Source organism: Lygodium microphyllum, chromosome 15 (genome assembly GCF_053477565.2).
Source record: "Lygodium microphyllum isolate KBCC chromosome 15, Lygodium_microphyllum_v1.1.10, whole genome shotgun sequence".
NCBI classification, from domain to species: domain Eukaryota; kingdom Viridiplantae; phylum Streptophyta; class Polypodiopsida; order Schizaeales; family Lygodiaceae; genus Lygodium; species Lygodium microphyllum.
In genome coordinates this window covers 59123411-59146844 of record NC_141149.1, presented here as the reverse complement: position 1 = coordinate 59146844, position 23434 = coordinate 59123411, and the positions used below count along the sequence as shown (strand labels likewise).

General features: G+C 40.1%; 1 protein-coding gene across 1 annotated transcript; it reads right to left on the bottom strand.

Annotated features, from left to right (window-relative positions):
* Nucleotides 1–18408: 18408 nt before the first annotated feature.
* On the bottom strand, nucleotides 18409–21287 carry LOC148024579 (uncharacterized). The gene is made up of 4 exons (XM_087694204.1): nucleotides 21129–21287; nucleotides 20104–20869; nucleotides 19426–19542; nucleotides 18409–19260 (listed from the first exon to the last, which is right to left on the bottom strand). Exons 2-4 carry the CDS (start codon nucleotides 20860–20862, stop codon nucleotides 18646–18648), a joined length of 1491 nt encoding a protein of 496 aa, XP_087550330.1. The 5' UTR covers nucleotides 20863–20869; nucleotides 21129–21287; the 3' UTR covers nucleotides 18409–18645.
* Nucleotides 21288–23434: the final 2147 nt, after the last annotated feature.

Below are 23434 nucleotides of genomic sequence, written 5' to 3'. Positions count from 1 at the left end.
GTTATCAAGCCACGTATCATGACATGCAGTGCAAAGCAAGTTGAGAAATTAGTCAAGCAAGGAGATATGGTCTATATGTGTATGATCCGACCAATTGAAGAAGAAGAAAATGGCAAGAAACCCAAACAACAGAAGAGGAACACAAAAGTGGCAGAAATACTTGAAGAATTCAAAGATGTAATGCCAGCCGAACTACCCAAAGGTCTACCACCCATACGAGATGTGGATCACAAGATTGATCTGATTCCAGGGTCTGCCCCACTGGCCCGAGCTCCCTATCGCATGAACCACACCGAGCTCATGGAATTGAAGAAGCAACTACATGAACTAGAAGAACAAGGATTCATCCGCCCTAGCAAATCCCCCTTTGGTGCTCCAGTGTTGTTTGTAAAGAAGAAGGATGGGGGACTTAGACTCTGTGTAGATTATAGGGCTCTTAACAAAATCACCATAAAAAACAAATACCCTATGCCCCTAGTGGAAGACCTCTTAGATAGACTACATGGGGCCAAGCACTTCAGTCGAATTGATCTTAGATCAGGATACCACCAAATCCGCATAGCCGAAGAAGATATCCCAAAGACAGCCTTCCGTACCCGATATGGTAGTTTTGAGTGGTTAGTATTAGGGTTCGGCCTAAGCAATGGGCCAAGCACATTTTGTGGCCTCATGGATGGGATTTTTAGACCGGAGATAGATATCTTTTTCATTATCTACATAGATGACCTCCTAGTCTACCGCAAGACCTTAGAAGAGCACAAGCAACACTTACGCCAAGTTTTTGAGAAATTGCGGCAGCATTAGTTATATGCCAAGCCGAAAAAATGTGAGTTCGCAATGAAAGAATTGGAATTCTTAGGCTTTATTGTAGGAGCAGATGGAATCAAAGTGGACCCTAAGAAAGTGGAAGCTGTCCAAAGATGGCATGTACTGAAAACTGTAAGAGAAGTGCGGGAGTTCCTAGGCTTCACAGTATTTTGTCGAAGATTCATCAAAGATTACAGCCTTATCACTGCCCCCCTCTCCCACCTCACCAAAGAAGACCACTCTTTTACATGGGGGAACGCGCAACAGGAAGCCTTTGAGCAGATGAAGAAGTGCATAAGCCAAACTCCCGTCCTAAGGGTGCCGAACTTCACCAAACCCTTTAAAATCTCTACAGATGCATCTGACTATGGCATAGGGGGTGTATTGATCCAAGAGGGTCACCCCATTGCGTATGAGTCAAAGAAATTTACCGATGTTGAAACAAGGTGGAGCACACATGAGAAGGAAATGTTGGCAGTCATCCACTGCCTTAGAAAATGGAAGCACTATGTTCAAGACAAGCACACAATAGTCTTCACCGACAATATCTCCCTCAAATACTTCCAGTCCCAACCCAAGTTATCAGCAAAGCAAGCCCGCTGACTAGACTTCCTAGCCGAATTTGACCTAGAGATTAAGCACAAACCCGGCTCTACTAATAAAATAGCACATGCCTTGAGCCGGAAAGCTGACCTGAAAGCTGTCAATGTGGTCAACAGCAACTTCATAGAACTTGTCAAAGAGGCCCTAGAACAAGATCAAGAAATGCACAAGATAATCAAAGATGTGGAAGCAGAGAAGACACCACATGGAATGTACACCTTAGAAGAGGGTATTCTATTTTTAGGCAAGAGATTGTATATCGCCAACAATGTGGAATTAAAGAAACTCATCCTGCATAAGATACACGACGGCAAGATTGGAGGCCACAAAGGGCAAAGCAAAACCTTGGAGGCCCTTAGGAAGCAGTTCTTTTGGCCGAACATGAAGGAAGAAGTGATAGACTACATCAAAACTTGCCCCACTTGCCAAATGGTCAAAGCACCAAGATCAAAACCAGCCGGACTACTACAACCATTACCAGTACCTAACCGCCCATGGGATGTCATCAGCATGGACTTCATTGTGGAGCTACCGGAATCCCATGGGTACACAATCATCTTTGTAGTGGTGGACTATTTCTCCAAACAGGCCCACTTCATCCCGGCCAAACCACCACTGAATGCCAAGGAGGTAGCACGCCTCTGCTTCACACATGTATTCAAACTGCATGGCTTACCACTGGCCATTGTATCAGATAGAGATGGAAGATTCATGAGCGACATGTGGAAGGAACTCTTCAAGACTCTGAAAACCCAACTGAGATTCTCATCATCCTTCCACCCGGAGACAGATGGACAGACAGAACGAGTCAACCAAGGCATCGAAGGTTACCTCCGCAGCTATGCTAGAGTGGATCAGAAAGATTGGGCCTTGTACCTTGATGTCTTGGAATTCCACTATAATAGCTCCATCCACTCGGCTACGGGGTACACTCCCTTTGAGTTAGCCACAGGAAAAGAAGTCATTACACCACTGGCCTTAGCATCCGGAGTGGCCAAAGCGGAGGATCAAGATGCAGAACAATTCTTGAAGAAATGGAGAGATCGCAATGCAGCAGCTAAGCAAAGTCTCGAGCAAAGCAAGATAACAATGACAGAGCAAGCAAACAAGAAGAGAAAGGCGGTACTATTCGCCAAAGGAGACCTAGTCCTAGTGAGCTCTAAGAATATGTCACTTCCCAAAAACATGACCCCCAAGTTCAATCACTGCTACTATGGACCCTACCGAATCACTCAAGTGGTGAACGAAGTCACCTACAAGCTGGACCTGCCAGACAGTGTTTGTGTTCATAATGCATTTCATGCTCGTCTTCTGCGCAGGTTCTATCCCGACAACCAATGGGGACGGCACGTACCAATGCTCCATTCCAATGGTCCCTTCGAAGTAGAAGCATTCCTCCAACGTCGGGAACAAAGAGGCTTCCCCGAATACCTCACCAAGTGGCGTGGACATCCACTCAAGGAGGCCACTTGGATCTCAGAAACGGAGGCCCGTGAACACGGAAAGGATGCCTTCGCCCTTTGGCTCGAGGAGAACCCCCTACTCCTTCTACCGACCCTTGAGCCGCCTCAACACTTCAACAAATAATGAGGTTCTCAATCATAGACCCCAAATGTGCCTCCACTCCTCAAATGTAATCGAGTCGAGGGTGGACTCGCATGGTAGCAATCATAACAAATAACTCCATCAAAAAGAAAAAGCCCCAACGTCTTAGTGCGGCAGACACTGGCCAGTCTGATAGTGTAGACTGTGTTAAGACCCCGCGGTCCCCTTAGACCGTGACCAGCTTGCTAGGAAAAGTTGCATTACGACCCCGGATGAGTCAAATAACAAATGCTACCCTTAGATTGCTGAGGTTAGCAATCCAGTAAGCGGGGGTGAGTGTAAGGGCTTTGTAGCTATACCATGCCGTTGCTACCGATTGCACTTATATAGGGAGTAGTAGTGACTCAAAGCCCTGCCTTGTTTCCACTCTACGTGTGATTCCCTATGCCCAGTGGTGAACCCTCTTATGTGTGGCGTCACGAGGGTGTAGTCCTGGGATGTGTCTATGTTGTTCCGCTTTTGGATTGAATAATACAAGAGTATACCTTGAGCTCATATCGTGTTACCTTTCTGTGCCGTGTTGAGTGCGTAACGAGTGCAGGTTTATCACACCCCCCCCCCCCCCCCCTCCTTTTTTTGGAAATTTGAGCAACTCCCCCCTCCCTCCTATTTTGTTTCTACAAAAAAAAATTAAAAATACTTTTTTTTTAAGTGTCTTAAATCAATTGATATTTTCTTTCCTTTTGAATCCAACTAAATAATGGAAACTTCTCCTTAACTAATAAAACAAAAAGAGTGCCCTCCCCTTTCCCCTTCAAGAACTATTTAAATGAGGGCGCCCCTTCACAATTTCAACACATAATGAAAAGAAGGCTACTCTTGAGAGACTAAGAGTCCCAATCAACATTAAGTGAATTATCGAGAAGCTAGGTGAATTCTACGAGAGAGAGATAGCACTCATTCATGCATTGACACCCTACCTTTCAAATCCCTTCTTTTTTTCACCTTTTCTATCCACAATGGCCCCATGCAAGCATATTGATTTGGCGAGACTATCAACAAACTAAGACACTAAAAATACAATTAAAAATAAGCTCGAGATATATTATTTTATTATCATAAATAATTCATATTTTTTAAATTTAATCCTCCTAAATTGAAATTTGAATAGTATCTTATCTCCTCTAGATTTCTATTTATCAGTAACTTTTTGAACTAAAAATATAACTAAAATTATGTTTAAAAATTAAATAATAGTTTAAATTTAAATATATTTTGTTGACTTAAAATTTATTACGAATAAATTAATAATTTAAAAGACTTAAAAATAAAATCAATTTTATGTAAAATGAGATTAGTAATTATGGTGGTACTTTGGTTAAAATTTTATTTAAATTACTTAAAAATATTTATAAAAATAAATAATAGTTTATGCTTTTATATTATAATTTATTAATAATTATAAAAATTATTATTTTTAAATGAGTAAACTCTTACATAGCTTTTATTTTAGTAATGCCTTTAAATAGCCAATAAAATTTGATAATTCTATAAATCATATTCACACATGGCATTCATATTTTTTGCGATTAGAGAAAAATGTACATTAGATCATATTTCTTTCGTATTTTTTCTTAAATTTTGATTTATATCCCTTAATATTCTACTAAAGATATTCTTGCGTACAATATGCTAAATTGTGTTGACCCACACTTTATGTTAAAATGCATTCATGTCTACATTATGTTAAAGTGTGTTCACATGCACGATATTAAACTCAATTTTTATGAGTTACATTTCTTAGTGAATAAATGGAATTTGCTAAAAAATTACATTAGAAAGTTTCAAAATTACTGGAGATTTTATGAAAGTTTAGCTAATCCTTGTTTGGAAAGGAATTATCATTGAAATTTTGTTAACTGATTGTGGTTGCATTAAATATATGAAAAAATATTTATTTACATGCTTTCACCAACCAAACAAGTTGAGGCACGATGCCATCCCTAAGGCCGCCTTAGATAATCCTCACCCAGAGTTGTATATAGACCACCTAAGGTGGTCAACCGGCGCTTAGATACATTTGGTCCTCTATATAGGGAGGTTCTCCCTTACATGGGTGAGAACCAGCAAGGCTCTAATTTGAGACTGTAATTTTGATCTCGATCATAAGATAAGGAAGGAAACCTATATGTGCCCAGTGTGGTTAAGCATTGGAAGGCCCTAAATGAACTAGGCAAGGTGGCAGCCCGATTTTTGGATTGGATTGCTCCTCAGAACGGTTATAAATATGATATTAATATATGAAGTACTATGTTTTTCAAAAAGGATTGCTTTGGCGTTCATGGTTTAAAGGCATGCCATAACAAATCCCATGTAAATACTAATTAAGAAAGTTGGTTTTTATGTGTTCCCATAGCATGAGTAGCATGCATGCTTAGATCATTAAAATACCATATCACTTATGGAGAATGGGTGGATGATCTTCCTAACAAAACCATCTTATGGTTGGGTAGACCAAATTACTTGGATGGCTTTCCTCAAGATTAGAAAAGGGCTAACAAATGTAAGTATTCCTAGGGTCAAGCCTTAGAATCACCTAAGCATCATTTTAGGGCACTAGTGTGAGACTATACCTTATGTACAAAGGGGTTGATGCTCAACTCCCCTTCATTTCTTATTCTTATTGAATCACGGTGGTTCTTGCATGCCTCGAGTCTCTAACAACTCGTAAAATTATGACCATCTTAGCTCAATGCTAGACTACTATTAGAGACCATAGTTGTGTTATTTTTAGGAACCCACAAGTCGAATCTTTGTGGGATAAGGCTAGACTCTTCACTTGCAAGGTAGACCTAGGGAATACCTAGTCACCTAAATCTACACACTCTTGGTTAGCAAGAATGGTGGTGACTAAAATGGAGTCCCAGATGACTACCACACTACCCACCCTATGAATTAAGGTGGGTTTGTCTCATGTGGTATCATAGCATAAAATTTTATTACCTCCATTTAATACAATGCCAAGTTGGTAAATATTGATTTTTGTAATATAAATAAATAGCTTAATTTCAAAATTTATTATGTTTTACAGTTGATTGAAATTGGGATTTTTTTTCTAGGGAATCTTTCGTCAACACTTGAGAGAGGAGACGTTTTGAGCAATGTACACGGTGGCTTATAAATCTAGATATTTTTTATTTAAATATAATGTTACATTGTTTACTTTCAAGGCTATCCTTGGATCGAATTGGTCAACAATCCAATATGAAATTTGGATATTGTAAAATGAAAATTACCTAGTGGATACTAATAAAGTAAGACACATTGAGAATGATGTAATGAGTATGAGTTGTGGAGAATCTATTGCACTGAGAGGCTCAACATTGTTTGCCTCTTTGTTACCCTAGTCCTTTGGGCTCTATAAAGTATCAAGCCTAATGGGTTTATAGTAGAATTATATAGGTCATCTAACCTAACCACATTGTATTCACCTATAGATCTTGTGCTTCTAGGCTTCAAGTGGAGGAATTCCCCAATCTCCCCGCCGCTGAGTACTTAGCCTTAGATATCATGAATGACCCACCCAAACATAATACTATTTCCCTTCAAGGGTTCCATGGTTGATCTTATATGTTGTATGGCTTCATAGCAAAGCCTTTATATATAAATAATGGACTAATGCACTTGGTTTTTTTCTATGAGCAGTGTGGCATGATTACCTCATCTTTTGCATTATGTACCAATCCACCTTGCACTCGTTTGATTACTCTTAGTGGGAAGATTTCATGAACAACTTGGAAAGCCTTTATTTTCCTTTTGGATATTATATAGAGAGGCGATGGACTAAGCACAAAATCTACTTCTTCATTGACACACCAAGAGATTGGCTTACTTTGAAACAAATCTTTAAAGAATCAAATGGATGGAGGAATTAAAACTTGTCAATATATTTTTGTTCAAGGAGCCAAGAGTTAGAACCATCATAAACATAAACAATCAAAATATCTATCAAGATCAGCACGTTTATGATCAAGTGACTAATGCCCTACCTCTTGATAGAAAAAATAGCTCACCTAGGCAAGCAAAAACAAAATGATTATATTGTCAAAGGTTTTCCATGTGAGAGATCCCCTCCATATAATTAAATACATGTTGCCAAGGTCCATGACTAAAGCCTTACTCAATATATCAACAACAAGCTCTTTCTAAAGCTTGAATAATGCAATTATTGATGCAATAAAACCTAGGCTTTTTATATAGTAAATAATCTTGTCTAAAATTTGAGTATTTTTCTCAAGTACCCCCATCGCCAATCACTTTGTCTAATGAAGAAAAAAAAATCGCTAAACCAAGTAAAGCCTCTCCAACTCAAGGGTGAGGGATTAAAATTAGGAACCAATACTGAAATGTGGATTAAACAAATGAAATACTATTTTTTTGCTATAGGAACAAGTATATCCAATCCGACTATGATCACCCGTCTATATCTCACTATACAAAATATTTTCAAAATAAGTTTCTGTCTAAGAAATTACATATACTAGATAGGCATCTGATTTCCCTTCTCTTGTCATTCTGAATTTTTCTTCCTTTTTGCACTTCCTTTGTCGTGCCTTCCTAGAAGGGGTTAACATTAACCCCCACCTGGATTTGTGACACTCACATGGCACTCTATAATCTAGCGGTGGGTATCATAGGGTGGCTTATGCAAATTGGTTGCACAGAGAGTAACCATTAATAATGTTGCAATTTTAGACCATTGATAGTGTGGATGGGATCAGCTCTCATGTGGTTCTTCAAGGGTTGGCTTGTCATCAAGGTAAAGGAGGGAGACAATAAGATGATGCAAGCCATCAATATCATTGGTTTATTCGAATCGATCTTCAAGTCAAGTTCTTATTACAGAAGAATTTGTGCACTTCTTAAGGGTTTGTGTCTACCTTCTCATATTATGACTATTGTGCAAGTGCAAGTGCACCTAGGAGATATGTCAAACCCCAAGCAATCTTGGAGTATTGTCCCACACTTGAGGACCCACTTGTTGATAAGAGAGGTGCAAAGAAAATCTTAGGGTAATAGGTCTATCGATGCTCTCGAGATGTCTTGCCCTTGAGGTTCCTTGAGTTTGTGAGGTTACGAAGGGCTAGGGATTGGAGCCCGCTAGGTGTTGTGACTATGACTAAGACTTTTATTTACTTTTATCTTTTCCTTTTCTTTTTTCTTTTCTTTTTTCTCATTTTCTTTCAGTGATGATGATGATGACTTGATTGTGGCCTCCTTTGGTTTCTCGATGTTGGTTGGGAGAGTGGCTCCTATGTATTGAGTTCTCTATCCCAACTAACTAAGATGTACTCCCCTCTCATGGAAAGGGCACATCTAGTACTATTTGGGGTGTAGCAACATGTCTTTTTCTACTTATCTCAACCCTCTTCCTTCTTCTATGCATAGCTTCTATAATTCCTTCTGAAGGAGCATATGCCCTTTTACCCTTTGTGGTAGTTTCTGTTTGTGGGGATAGTCATTCCTTAGGTTCTACTTATTCCTAGCCTAACTCACATACAAGGGGTGATGGCAATGGCTCTCTTGGTGTTGGAGTGGGTTCTTCACTAACTATCACCCCAATCATCCTTAGATCTTCTATTGAGAGTTTAGTTTCCCTAAGTCATAGCACTTGCTCTTCGTTTGGCATCCTATTTCCGATTGGGAAACTCCTATTTCCAAACTATTATTGAGTGCTTTCCTAGCAAGTTGTAGCTTCTTCTTAAAATCTTCCACTATATCCTCCTCACATGGCTCCCATACTTCAAGTAGCATGTTGGTGAAGCTTTGCTATTGAGCTTGCATCACTTCTTCTATTTCTCTAGCCATATGAATCACCAAGTTCTTGCCACGCTCATTTTGAGCTAAGTGAGTGGCTAGATTTTGCAAGGCATCAATAATTCATCCCTCTCGTTGATTCATCTTCTTCTTTGCCTACTCTAGCCCTTTGGTTTGCCACTTCATAAGGACTTCGAGAATGGTTTACTATTCCCTCCAAGTGTGGCTCAAGATTTTCCTTTGCCACATTTCAAAGTCTAGTTGCTTTTGGGGTTGAGTTAGTTATACATGGTTTTTTCTATCTCATTCTCTAACTCCACAAGCCATCAAGGTTTATGTTGTGCCTCCTCTTGTTTACTTTGCTTCCTCCAACTCTTTCACTAGTTGCTCTTATAGTTGTTTTAGCTTCCCTAGCTCTCCTTCTACCTTGGCTTTCTCCTTCATTGCTTGGGCTACTGACTTTTAAGCTACATACAATTTTCTCTTTCGACTTTGCAATATTCTTGCAATTCTTCATATCCCTAACTTCCTAGGTTGAGGCTCATTAATGTCAATTCTTCCATTCTTAAGGTTTGTTCAACTAATCTTTTGATGGCCAAGGCTATGTCCTTTGTCTTCTTATTTTCTAAATCCCTCCTCCTCCTCTTGTTGGTTCAGCCTCCATTCCTCCTTTTCCTTCCTAGATTCTTATTTGCTCTTTCAAATTATTTCTCTTATTCGTCCATGGCCTTTCATTGTTTGGTCAACACTTTAATGATAAACTTTCCCATTTCTTCCTTTTTGGATGTGGCTAATTTTGGCTCCTTTGGTTGTTACTGTCGGGTCTCTAAGCTCATGTGTTGTGGGTCATGGAATTTCTTGCTTCTCAATTCTAGCGGTTACTCCAACACCTGAGCCTGAGCCTAAGCCTGAAGAGTGGCTACTCCTCTATATCAACAAGTATATTCAAAGAGGTATCAAGATTGAAGATATTAAAGGCCATTTCCATCAACATTGTAAGATTAAATGGGATTTGGGAAGGTTGTAATGGACGGCATGACAATGAAGAGCTCTCATTTGAAGAATTGTGGACTAACTCCTTAGTTTTATGTTTCAATATGGTTATATACACATTGCATTCGGTCTTCAACTCTAGTTTAAAGCTCATATAATTCTTTGTAATGTCAAAATAAAGTCCTTTGTTTTTGTCTTTTAAAACAAAAATATTTGGGGGGTGGGGATGGATTGTAATTGTAACAAGGCAAAAATTTAGACAATTATTATTATAATAACCATATATGCCTTGAGCCACATTGTCTAGGGTATATAAGGATGTAAAGGACTTATTTCATCCTCACCCTATGATAATGTAACACTAGCCCCTCCTTCTTTCAAGCTTTCCCTCTTAACTTTTATGGCTTCTTATTCCTTCCCTCTCCTCTTTCTATATTTTTCTCTCATGATCTAGTCTTCTCTCTCCTCTTTCTTCTTTTGCAGTCTATTTTCTTCCCTATCTCAAATTTTTTGCAAGAATTCACCCATATTTTGCTCAAAATTGGTAATTTAAAGGATTTAGAGGGAGATTGCATTGCTAACATTTATCAAAGGCTTAGCTCAGTTTGATAAAATGATGTTCCCAATTAGAGTTTACTCAAGGAACCTAGTACATATGAGCACTAGAATGTTGTAGCAGTATTAGTTATACCAAAACATATGACTACATAAGAAGATATTCCCCATTCAATGTCACAAATATCATTTTGGACATAATTTCTAGGTAGACTTTTACTTATTTATATCCTAAGAATCCACAAGGAAGCTACATGCCTTCTTGCTTGCCACATGTTTGAGCATGTACTCTATGAGTTTTCTATTTTCTTGAGCACCACAATGATAGATGACACCTAGTCCATGTGCTCAAATTCATAAATAAACCCAACATATAAGAGCTTCTCTAGCTCTTATATGTTTGAGCATGTACTCTCCTTGCTTGCCACATGTTTGAGCATGTACTCTATGAGTTTTCTATTTTCTTGAGCACCACAATGATAGATGACACCTAGTCCATGTGCTCAAATTCATAAATAAACCCAACATATAAGACCTTCTCTAGCTCTTATATGTTTGAGCATGTACTCTCCTTGCTTGCCACATGTTTGAGCATGTACTCTATGAGTTTTCTATTTTCTTAAGCACCACAACGATAGATGACACCTAGTCCATGTGCTCAACTTCATAAATAAACCCAACATATAAGAGCTTATCTAGCTCTTCTCTCATTGCATGTATATATCTTTGGTTTGTAGGGTATGGCCATTATTTCAAACATGTGGCATCAAGATCCATTGGATGCGTGCGCGCGCGCGCGCGCGCGTGTGTGTGTGTGTGTGTGTGTGTGTGTGTGTGTGTGTGTGTGTGTGTGTGTGTGTGTGTGTGTGTGTGTGTGTGTGTGTGTGTGTGTGTGTGTGTGTGTGTGTGTGTGTGTGTGTGTGTGTGTGTGTGTGTGTGTGTGTGTGTGTGTGTGTGTGTGTGTGTGTGTGTGTGTGTGTGTGTGTGTGTGTGTGTGTGTGTGTGTGTGTGTGTGTGTGTGTGTGTGTGTGTGTGTGTGTGTGTGTGTGTGTGTGTTATACTCCTTTTAGATCCTTGTAAAAGCATGCAAATATGTCTATTTAATACTTTTATTTTCTCTTTGTCGATGAGGTCTTTAGCAATAAAGGCCAATCTAGGTTTACAATTTTTCCTAAGTTAATTGACCTCTTTCATCCTAGCAGGGCATTTGATTTGGTTAGCTATCTCTCCCTCATGTTTAGTTCTTGACATAGTCAAAACACGATCTCCTTTCTTAAGCTTAGTAAAAGAATACAAAAAGATCATGTGATTTCTTTTGTAGCTCTCCCTCAAGGTCCTATAAATCCTTTGTCTACATTTGCTTTCACCTCCTTGAGTGACACAATAGATCTCTTTTGGTATGCTTGGCATTAGCTAATTGAAAATTTTTTGGATGATATTTAATATTAAGCTTTTACTCTGAATCTAATTCCAAAGAGTCACTCTCATGGTTTCTTCATGATCCAAAGTATCATGTGCTCCATGATATATGTTAATTTTGGTAGTTCTAGTCCAACTTGTTCATAGTCTAGGACCTCATTAAGTTCTAACCACTCGTGTTTAGTGTTCATTTCAATCACTTCATTATGGACATCTTGTTACACTTTTTTTAGTGGGATGTACTAAGATATGCTTTATGGTCTATCCATTAATTTTGTAATTGATTGTATCTAGTTCTCCATATGAGTTTTCACCCTTTCATTTGGCATCATACTCCTCTTCTTCCAACATTTTCAAAGAGTTCTTTTCATCTTCCAGCTATTCTAGCCTCTTAAGATCTTAGGCAAGTAAAAGTGCACAATTATACATGAAGTTCAATCCATGCACCTTAGTTCAACTCCAATTTTTTACTTTTGAGAGCTCTTCTAGTGGCTTAAGGTTTGCTAAGGGTACTTAAGCTTTCCCCTCATGAACTCTAGTATTCATATAAGCTCAAATTTATCCCTTGGATTTTCGTATGGCATTTTTTAAGGCATCTTTCTATTTGTTGATGAGCTAATTGATAAGATAAGGATTATGTAGAGTGGTATACAGGGTAGACCTTCAAGGTTGGTAGTTGCTAGCTTTTCTTTGACACTTAGTAATCTCAAGGTTGAAATTATGTGAGGAGAAGAAGCTGGTCAAGGGGACATAAAGTGTACCAATTGTACCTCAACTATAACTACTAAACTTGCATCTAAGATCTACAACCCACTGTGCCAGTCTGCCTATAGCAAGGAGTCAGATGTGTATGCAATTGGCTGTCTTGTTGAGTTTTGGTGCCTTGGCCAAAACTTGTGGTTGTGCAGGAAGCCAAGGGATGCCCCAGATGAAGTGATCATGCATTTGATAGAGTTGAAGTCAAGTGATCACATGTTGGTAGATGATAGGGCTACACGTGTATCCTTTGCAGACCTCGACGAGTTTTTGAGGGTAGAGTGTGGGATTGATCCTGCAAAGGCACATCCTTCAAGCTTGAGGGAAGGCCATGCAAGTTCACTCTACAAACAAATCTTGGTATTTGTAAGGCATGCAAGAGGCTAGGTGAGAGATAGTTGTCGTACTTTCTAGTTGAACCTCTTGAATGGAAAAGCAAGTGTCCCAAGTCCCATTGTTAAGCTCATCATAACATTTTGGTTTTGTTATTCCTAAGACCAATATATGTCGACCACAAAGTTGCTTGCATAGGTTTTATTTTCCAGAATAGGAGAGGTGCTTGTGTATCAACTCCAAAATGCAAGCAACTGAATTTGATTTATCTTTTTCTTTTCATAGTTGACATGGATTAACTTGGATTTTATTTAACAGATAGAATGAGACTCGTGTGTGATCATTAATGGGTCATAAATGAGGAACACTCAATGTGTTTTCTTTTATTTTATTTTTCTAGGGCATCGAGACAAGGGAATGGTTATCATTTGGAAGCTTGAATGCATAAAATGAAATACACAAAATTCATTAAATCTCAAGCATGTGCTTAATGACCATAGCTCACATCATGCCTTGCAAGCATTGTATGAGAAGAATATACTAGTGTGCCTTGCAACTTGATTCTGATTGAAAGGGGAAGGAAGAGAATATATTAGTATGGTTGAAGTTTACAACTTGCCTTTACACATACATGACAACTTATGCCCATCTTAGGAGTAATAGAGATAGAAGGGGCACATGCCATTGGCACGATCATAGGCCTAGGAGGTAGCTTCCTTGGGCCTTTTCTTTAGAAATTCCTTTTGCTAATATTTAATTGTTTTTAAGGTGAATGTACCTTTTTTGTGGGGAGGGAGGGGAAGGAGGAGGGGGGTGTAAGGGATTCGTAGGCATACCTTGGCATTTCCTATAAAAACACCTATATAGGCAATAGTAGTGACTCTAAGCCCTACTTGGCTTCCACTCTGCGTAATTCCCTAAACCCCGTGGTGAACCCTCATATGTGCACCATCATTCACCCTTTTTTTGTGGGGAGGGAGGGGAAGGAGGAGGGGGATGTAAGGGATTCATAGGCATACCTTGGCATTGCCTACAAAAACACCTATATAGGGAGTAGTTGTGACTCTGAGCCCTACTTGGCTTCCACTCTATGTGTGATTCCCTACACCCCGTGGTGAACCCTCATATATCATGTTATCTTTTTGTGTCGTATTGAGTAAGTGATTGAGTATAGGTGCATTACACTTTGTATTAGAGCAACCCTTGCTCAAAGTCAAGGAGTGTTCACAAAAATAGGAGAGAAGATCCAGTACCTTGAAATCATGTCGTGATGACCCACATTGTGATGCTCCACATCGTGACACCCCACATCTTGATACCCCCCACGTCACCATGACTCGTTTTGCAATGCCATGGCATGACATCGCATGGTGCAATGACCCAACATGAGTTACCCTTCCCCATGGCACAAATACCACCTAAAGATGAAACTAGGCTTCCCCACAGTAATAACCCTTGAGCCGAGGTATAGCTTCCCACAACAACATAAAGGAAAACAGAGAGAATGTACCCATCCCACCTATGGTGGTGGAAGAGAGGAAGAAGAGCCAAGGTCAAGAATGGAGAGAAGCTCAAGAGGAGAAAGTTGTTGGCCTCTATCTCACATCCTTCAATTGCATCCAAGTTGAGATGCTTGCTCGATATAGAATAGCATGTCTGCTACTTCAATTGGGCCCTCATGTCCTAGTAGGGTCTCAATGATCTAGAATAGTCTTGTGATGCTTGCATTCACTCTTGTGGCATATGTTGTTGACAGTGCAAGTGATCGTGATGGTGCTCTAGACTGTGGTAAGCCTCCCACATGTTGCAATGATGTAGCTTGGTGGTGGGATGGTTCTTCAAGCCAGCAAGAGGATTCGAGGCTTCAAGGTGGGAAGACAGCTCTTAACCACTTTTGAGATACTAGAGTGTTAGAACATTTCTACTTCCATGGATATGAATTGGAAGGCTATAGCTCAAATAGATAGTTGATTGGGTCATTGATTTGTGCTTTCCATTTGGCTTTCTTGAAACTTTTATGGATGAACTGAAGCACGTTCATTGGCATGCTATCTTATGGATACTACAGTTCCTAAGGGGAGGGAAGGGAGGGGGGGACCTTGGCCTATTTTATCCAACAAGTGCAAATGGAACGGCTTTGATGTTATAATGCTAGATGCACTGAGACTGTGGGCTAAAGATTAATCACAAGAGATCAACTACAAGCTATTGTTTTCTTCTAGATACAAGTGCAATATCTTGGAGCAGAAAGAAGCGGCCTACAGTTGCCCTTTCATCTATAGACATTGACCATTGAGTGGTTTGTACTACTCTTTGTGTGACTGTTTCACTTCAAAGGCTGTTGGAGGAGCTTGGCTCTTCCCAAAGAGGAGCTACTATACTTCTAAGTAGAAATGAGAGTTGTGTAGCCTTGGAACAGAATCTAGTTTTCCATGCTAGGACCAAGCTCAAAGATATCCAATATCACTACATATGTGAGAAGCTCTTGGGACGAGACCATTGATTTTGAGTATTGCAAGGTTGATGACAACATGGCATATTTGTTAACCAAGGCACTTCCTGATGGCATTCTTCATCACCCCTTAGCCTTATGCCACATCTAGGATCTCAGAGGGGGTTTTAAGAGATATGGTCATCCCTAAGACAAGCACAGATATGTACATGGTAGTTTTGGGCAATTCATGCAATCTCATTATGCTCTGGAGCAGGTCTTTGCAACAATTCAAGCAATCCCAACCATTTGGGGGCATAATTCCAAGCAGGACATGTAGGTTGGATTAGGAGGACATGTTATGCCATGTGGCAAGCAATTGATTGTTGTATCTAAGCAAGTCGACAACTTTTGAAGAGCACAAGTTTAAAGGTGCAAGAACACAAATTATACTCTAGCTAAAGGTGCAAGAACACAAAATATACTCTAGCTACATCTCAAGGGCATAAAGAGAGGCAATCACCACATTGAGCATCTAACCTCATCAAGCAAGATCTACAAAAAGAGAGGAAAATGAGTAGAAAAAGAAAACCGCATTTCAAGTCCTCTTACTTCACCAAGAACACAACTGTCGAGGAACCAATAGAGCAACCTTCCAACTAAGTAGTGTCTAAGTATGCACACGCACTCACATAATATTTGCATAACCACCTATGCAAGGTTTGGGTCCTCAAGTGTGGATCCAAAGCCGCTTGGGGTTTGACCCATCTCCCAAACTAGTAACACAATCCTATGCACGAAATACTTGCACTTTCCCCCTCGAGACAATATGCACAAAAGGTTTTCCATTACAAGTACAAAAGAATGCTGGAACCTTCACACCATTACATCTTTTTCAACTCACTTTAGCTTCTTCCACAACTTTCAAGCCAATCTCTTTCCACCATTAGAAGTCAAAGATACAATAAATATCGTAATCTTCAGCAACCTTATCAAATGTCAAGAAGCTTCTATCATCAACAACCAAAAGGAATTCTTCAAGGACGACACACGGACATCCCTACCATCCACATCTTTGGTGCAAGATGCCACCTAAGATAGTGAGTGTCATGGGATTGGCACTCATCTAAGAGGGGCTAATATTACCCATACAAAGCAACACGATACCAATCATGTGAAGCCTATTACAATCCAAGAATCGCCATCAACAATGTGCAAGAAACAACTACACTATTATTTTATCATTTTACAATCTAAATTTGAGAGCCAAGCTCGCTCTTCTACAATTTATAAATTGATATTCAATTTCATCCTAGAAAGGCTCGGAGACCTTATGAAGCCGTCCAATCTAGGGAAGACTCGTCATATAGCCATAAAAGTGGGTTGGATGCGTAAAGGAAAGGTGATCTCGACTCAACCCAACATGTCCCTTCTCTCGGTTCTTGTCTACCAAGTGGGGAGGAGGATGGCTTTCTACCAATACCATTTTCTCAAAACCATTGAGAATTAATATTGCTTGCCCAAGATACATGGATACTCACCTATCACATGGGATTAGATGTGCTATTGGTCAAATGTAAACCTCTTCACACTAGCTAGAGATCGAGACTTGTAGATATACATACTAGGAGATCCAAAGGCACTTTCGTAGTCTATTCTAGCATGGTGTTGGGCCACTATCAAGAGTCATGGACTACACAAATCACCAATGCCTTTGTTTTTTTCTCTTGGAGATACGAGGATTAAGAGAGACCATCCTTAGAGCTCGAGCATTAGTTTGTTGAAGGCTCATCCATAGAGAACTCACAAATTTCATAAGGAGCACCCAAATTAGGAGGTTGAATACCAATTCGTTGAGGGCTCATCCAAAGACAACTCATAGAATTCTTCATGAGGGACACCCATACACCATCAAGCCACCAAATGTCATCTACATCTAAGAGTACTAAGGAGTCCCTAACATAGCCTCAACACATATCTAACCGAGGAACGTTGGTCCGAGCATCATAGAGCATGAGAAATATGACAAGTGCATAGGAGGATACATCAAATCATTGCTAAAGCCAAAGCGATGCCACCCAAGGTCTTATCTACATGGGATGATATTGAGGGTGTGTGTGAATGACCAACGAGGCTTTTCCTAATATGAAATGTAGCCTCATAGCCCTCTTGGGTCCACTTCGTCACTCATGACACTACCAAGTAGGTTTTCTATTATCAGCATTTAGATTTAGATTTCATTCGCTAAACTACTTGTTTCCAAACATTTGTATCATTTCATTAACCATTGTAACTCATGGTCTCATAGGTCAACTTGGCTTGCTCTCCCAACCCAACAATCTGATGGTTGGTGAGGACGAGGGGAGCACTCCTTACTTAGGACTTTAGGCAACTGTCCCCCAAGCATGTCCTCAAGCATGTCCAACGACACTGATGTCCTCAGTGCAATTCATTAAGGAACATGAGCTACAAAAGCAAGTCACACATCTGCACATGCCTATCAGCAAAGTGAAAGCGTAACAATCTTTATACTATTCTGCAAAGCAACATGTTGAATTCGCAATCAAGACTGGCACAAATACTAAGGTATTAATTACTGGGCTGACTGGAAACTACAGTTTGGAAATCGTATTGGAATTACTCACATTCCAATTTCTTTGTATTAGCCTCTGCTTTCGCAAAACCAGGCTGGCTAAAAAATCTAGCCTTTAAGCAAAACTGCTGAACAGAACCCTAAAACGTCCTTGAGATAGATACTCTGAGCTTCATCTTCCGATGGTGCTGTCTACAGCTTACCCCAGTCGTGATATGAAAGCTGATGCCGGGCTTAACTTTCTAAGCACATCCTCTAGACACATTCAAAGCTCAATAAATCAGTAGCAATAAGAATATAGGACCAATGGTTAAATGACAAATGAAAAGAAAACAAGAATTGTAGTTGAGATTCATGTAGCTAGATAAGCTCTGGACTTTGAGAGTTTTGGTGACTCGATGCCATTGGTTATATTCTATACAGCTGGATAACTGTTATCCAGCTGTAGAGACTATATATATAATAAATAATAAATAATGCTTGCTGTATTTCACCTTAAAAAAGGGACAGAATGTAGAAAAGATGGAAATAGTATTGAGTCAAGAACAGTACAAGATGAGAGAACATTTTCCAAAAAACCTAGACTGATCAGCAAGAGCAACAGATACAACATTACTGCTTGAACCAACAAAGATCAGTAACGTACATTAGCAGAGAGATTGAAAGCACCCTCTTGCTGCACAGATATATCAATACTTTACTGTAGTCCACTTCAAATGTTTCAAACCGAAGGCAGAGTTCTTACTCAGTTCAGTAACTAGCAAGATTGAAATCCTAAAAATTAGTAGGCCGATCACATGTACCGCCAAGCAGCTGAGGTGTAAGGCAGAGCAGTGCTAGCTTGCAAGCCAGCTGTATAACTGCTACCATAGAGAGGATCTCTTTGATAAGCTAGGCTCTGATAAGCATCATTATGAAGTGTTCGCGGCATCAGTAGGCTACGCTCTGTGTAAGGATCCTCCACATATCTCGTTCTTGCCAATTCAGCTGTGAGCCCTGCCCTCATTGAGTAGTCCAGAGGTTCCAAACTCTGAGCTGCTCCCTGCAACTGCCTAGACTGTAGCAGCTGCCGTTGATATGCATCATGTTCTAAAAGATCCACACGACTGGACACAACTGGACGATAGTCCAAAGATGGAAGAAGCCGTTCCCTAGGATATGGCAACGCATAGTCCCTGTCATAATTTGGTTGACGGACAGGCACAGGGACCATTCGTGCTGGTGGGACTACCCTTGCTGGCGGGCCTCCCCTTGATAGAGCTGCAACATGGCGCGGTGCTTTGCCATTGGCAAAATTTCTAGGACCGGTATTTTTGACAGGTGGTCGACGATTTATTTCTTTCTCAGGCTTGGGCTTTGATGGGTTACGAGAATCAAGTCGATGGAAGAGCTTCATCAGTTTCTGTACCTGCTCAGACAGTGCAAAAAAAAAGAGTCGATCATAGCAAACATCAAAAGATAACTCAGACAGAATACAGCTGAGCAATTCACATATTTGAACAAAATAAATGAGAAAAACCAAGGAAAATTTCATGATGCTGTGACAAGAGTCACTGACTGATATTAAAAATACCTGCTCTACATTAAGCTCGCATTTAAACTTGTTGTCTCCAAAGTAATTATCTTTGATTGCTTGTTTGAAGGTATTTTCATCCAGAGGTAAGCACTCCTTATGGATATGAAATCGAACCTGCCAGCATTTAACAAAAACTTAATTTCAGATAAACTTGTCATTGAGAGTTCATGAAGATACAAATTAGACAAACTGCTTGAGTGGCATACTGGTGATTAAAGAATCTACAAAATCAAGGAATCTACAAACACCTTAGGTACCAAACATCCTATGCATTACCTACATTTCAGAGCATACTACAATCACTCTCTAGAACTGGGAAGTAGCATAACAATAAAGGTTTATGGCATGTCATACAGGTACCAAAGCTGCTAAACTCAATTAACAAATACTGAACTTCCATAAACAGATGAGTGAACCGTCCGTGAAACTTCACACATAACAGGGTCAGGGATCAGAGCAAACTTTTAAAACAGAACATGTGGAGGCCAACTGTGAAATAAGAACAACAATTGCAGCGTGCTTATAGACAGCAAAGTCATTTATTTGAAGATACCAAAAAGTCCCTTCAAAATGTAATTTTAATCTATGGCAATCTTTAAAAGAAATTTTGAGACAAAAATCACCAAAGCACCAAATTATGCAAGAAGAATCATTAAAAAGGCAGCGATCAAAGACCTGTGCAGGAAACTTCCTAGAAGACTCCTTGAATGCATCAGGAACCAGATTCATACCACCAACTGAGCTTGCCCTGTACACCCCGTGCAAAATCCTCTTGTCAATGTCAAACAGGAACAGCTTGTTCCCTTTCTTCACCTGCTCAACAACACCTTTCTTAGAATCTGGAAGTCCAAAGACCCTATGCTTGAAGCAATCTTCCTTCGTACGCTTGTTGCACATGAATATTAAACCAGCAAGATCCGCTTTCTTAGAGTTCACTTTGACATCTTCAGCCCGCGGAACAGACTGTTTTGCCTTTCTCCTGAGCCTTTTTCGTTGCTGTTTGGTAAGATTCAAGGGCTCATTCCCCTCTTTCTTTTCTTCTTTCTTTTCTTCTTTTCCATCGCCCTTATCTTCATTGGCCTCTTCTTTCATCTCCTCCTCGCTGTCTTGTTCATCGTCTTCCTCGTTGTCTTCTTCATTGTCTTCCTCGTCGTCTTCCTCATTTTCCTCCTCGTTCTCATCCTTCGTCTGTTCTTTCTCTACAGCATTGACACCGCCTGCCTGCTCATCGCCTTCTGTTCCATTTGCATGCTGATCAGCCACATTCGCACCCTCTGTCTGCTCTTTCGGGGCTTCAGCCATTTCAGCATCAGCATCTTTCTCAAGCTCTGCAGGGGCAGCCACTTCCGACTTGGATGCCGTCTCAGGCTCAGCAACCGCTGCATCCGGCTTTGACTGTTCGCCTTTGCGCTTGATCCTCTTTCCTTGAGCCATGACTTATCTGAAAGGAGACAAGAAGTAAGGACATTTACAAGCTTCAAAAGAAGGCCCGAACAAATCACAGCGATGCCGACAAAAAGAAGCTCGCCAGAAAGGCTTTTGGAGATACAAACGGAAAGCCTCATCTTGCACTGCTTCGAGCAAAAGAACGCATATACTCCACGGTGCATCCTTAAAGCACACCTCTCTCTCTCTCTCTCTCTGTCTCTCTGCGGAGTGCGCGCGCACATGAAGAAGACGGCCATGGGGCAGAAGCTTACCTGCGGATAGACAGAACAAACTGTGGACGGAGCAGCAAATCAAAAGAGACTGCTGCGCGGCAGTGCAAACGATTCAAAGAGGAAAACCCTACACTATGGCGACCAGAGTTACTAAAAGAATCGGACCACTGTCATCTCATTTCATTCCATCTCATTTGGGCGTCGTCTGCTGCCTCATTTCATTTAGGGTTTGATATTTCCAGAAGTCTCCAGTCAAGAATATCTCGTTCGCGTGTCAAGGTGTGCGTGTAATTGATGGTCTTTTTAGTTTCCTCTATCTATGGCTATTGTCTTGGTCCTTCCACGCTCCTTATCTTAGACGTTTATTAATTAAAACCATACGAGACCTTTATTTTATATTTATAACTTGTTATTAATTCAATTTTTCAATGAAACTTTTTGCTTTGTTTTCTTCCTCTTCCTCTTTTTCATCATTTTTTTTCTCTTCCTTTTCACCATCGTCTTCATTCTTCCTTTATGTCTCTCTTTCTTCTTCTTCCTCACTTTCCACACATGATCTTCATTATGAGAAAGCTTAGCTTTTAAGGGAACATTGGCAAGTAATTCTACCACTTCCTTGCTCTCCCTTTGTTTACCTCAACATGTGAGAGTTCATGTATTGAATCTTGGTAGTTGAGGAGCTCAACAATACTTCGTAATTAATGTAAGGTTTCACTCTAAAGCCCACTAGACAAGTCTTCCTCTTCAATGCATCTAAAGGCAACTAAATGGTTAGCAAAGCTGTTCATAAGGGATATTGGCCATCTTGGCCTTTTGCCTGCATTAGACTGCAAACAATCGGCTTGACTAACCTTCACATGAGAAGGTAGAGGACAACTAATATGCTTATCATCCTACGTATGAAACAACTGAAGGACTTTCTGGATATACTCATTCTGTGATAGATAAAGGAGCCCCTTAAAGCGATCACACGTGATGTGCATCCCAAGAATATGCAAGGCATGTCCCATTTCCTTCATCTCAAAGCTCTTTTGAGTTGAGTTTTCAAGGCATCCAACTCATCATGAGCTCTCCCAACAATAAGCATATCCTCCATGTAGAGTACAAGATCATAAGGCTACCATCACAAACCTTCTTCTGTATAAACATGGATCCATAGCACTATGGCTATATCCCAATAAATGCATAAAAGCATCAAACTTGCGGTACCATTCCCTAGGCACCTACTTAAGGCCATAGATGTCATTTCTCAATTTGCACACTAGATGTTCCCTACCTTTTTCTTCAAAGCCCTTAGGCTATTGCATATAGATCTCATCATGCAAGTCCCCATGTAAAAAAGTCATCTTTATATCCATCTGATAAAGGTCCAGATCTAGCTACAACCAATGTTAGTATCAAGCGTAGGGTCATCATTTTGACCATATGGGAAAAGACTTAATCGAAGTCAATACCATATTCTTGCTTGAAACCCTTAACTATCAATTTTGGCCTTATAAACGGGCTTGGGACATCCAAGGATATTTTTCAACTTGTATATTCAATTGCGTGACAATGCCTTTTTACCAATAGGTAAGGGAATCAAATCCCATCTATGGTTAGTCCATAAGGAGTCAACCTCCGGACTGAATAGCCCTATCCCATGAGTGACTATCATCTCTATGCATGGCCTCATCATAAGAGAGAGGCTCACTTGCATATATTACCATAACATAATCTATGGAGGGCGTAAAGTGCTCAGGTGGACGTCTAGCTCTAGTAGAGCATCTCAAAGTAGGCTCATCCTACACAATAAGCATATCAACTACTACTGCAAGCTATCTAGCTAATTGTACGGGAGCAAGAGGCTCCTCTCGAAAGATCACCCTATGTATCTCAACCACCTACTCATACTACTTCTGTATCTTTTTCTCATGGAAAATAATGAGCTTGTGGATAACCTTACGAGCGTGTGGATCCCATAAGCGATAGTCCACCTCACATGCATTCCAATAACCAATAAATATGCATTTTACAGACTTAGGATCTAGCTTATTGCACTTATCCTTGGCAACATTGCAAAATGTCTCACAACCAAAGACACGCAAATAAGCATATGATGAAGGTTTCTCGGTTCATACTTCCTCTGCAACCTAGCAATCAATAGCAATGCAAAGAGACAGGTTAATCAAGTGTACTGCAATAGTAATTGCCTTAGTCCAAAAGTCCTATGGTAAGCCTACTTGGGTAAGCATATTGTGGACTCTCTCTCCTGAACCATCCAGTGCATGTGTTCAACGATACTATTATGGGGAGGGATGTAAGGGGCAATCAAATGATGTTTAATACCCCCCCCCCCCCAATCA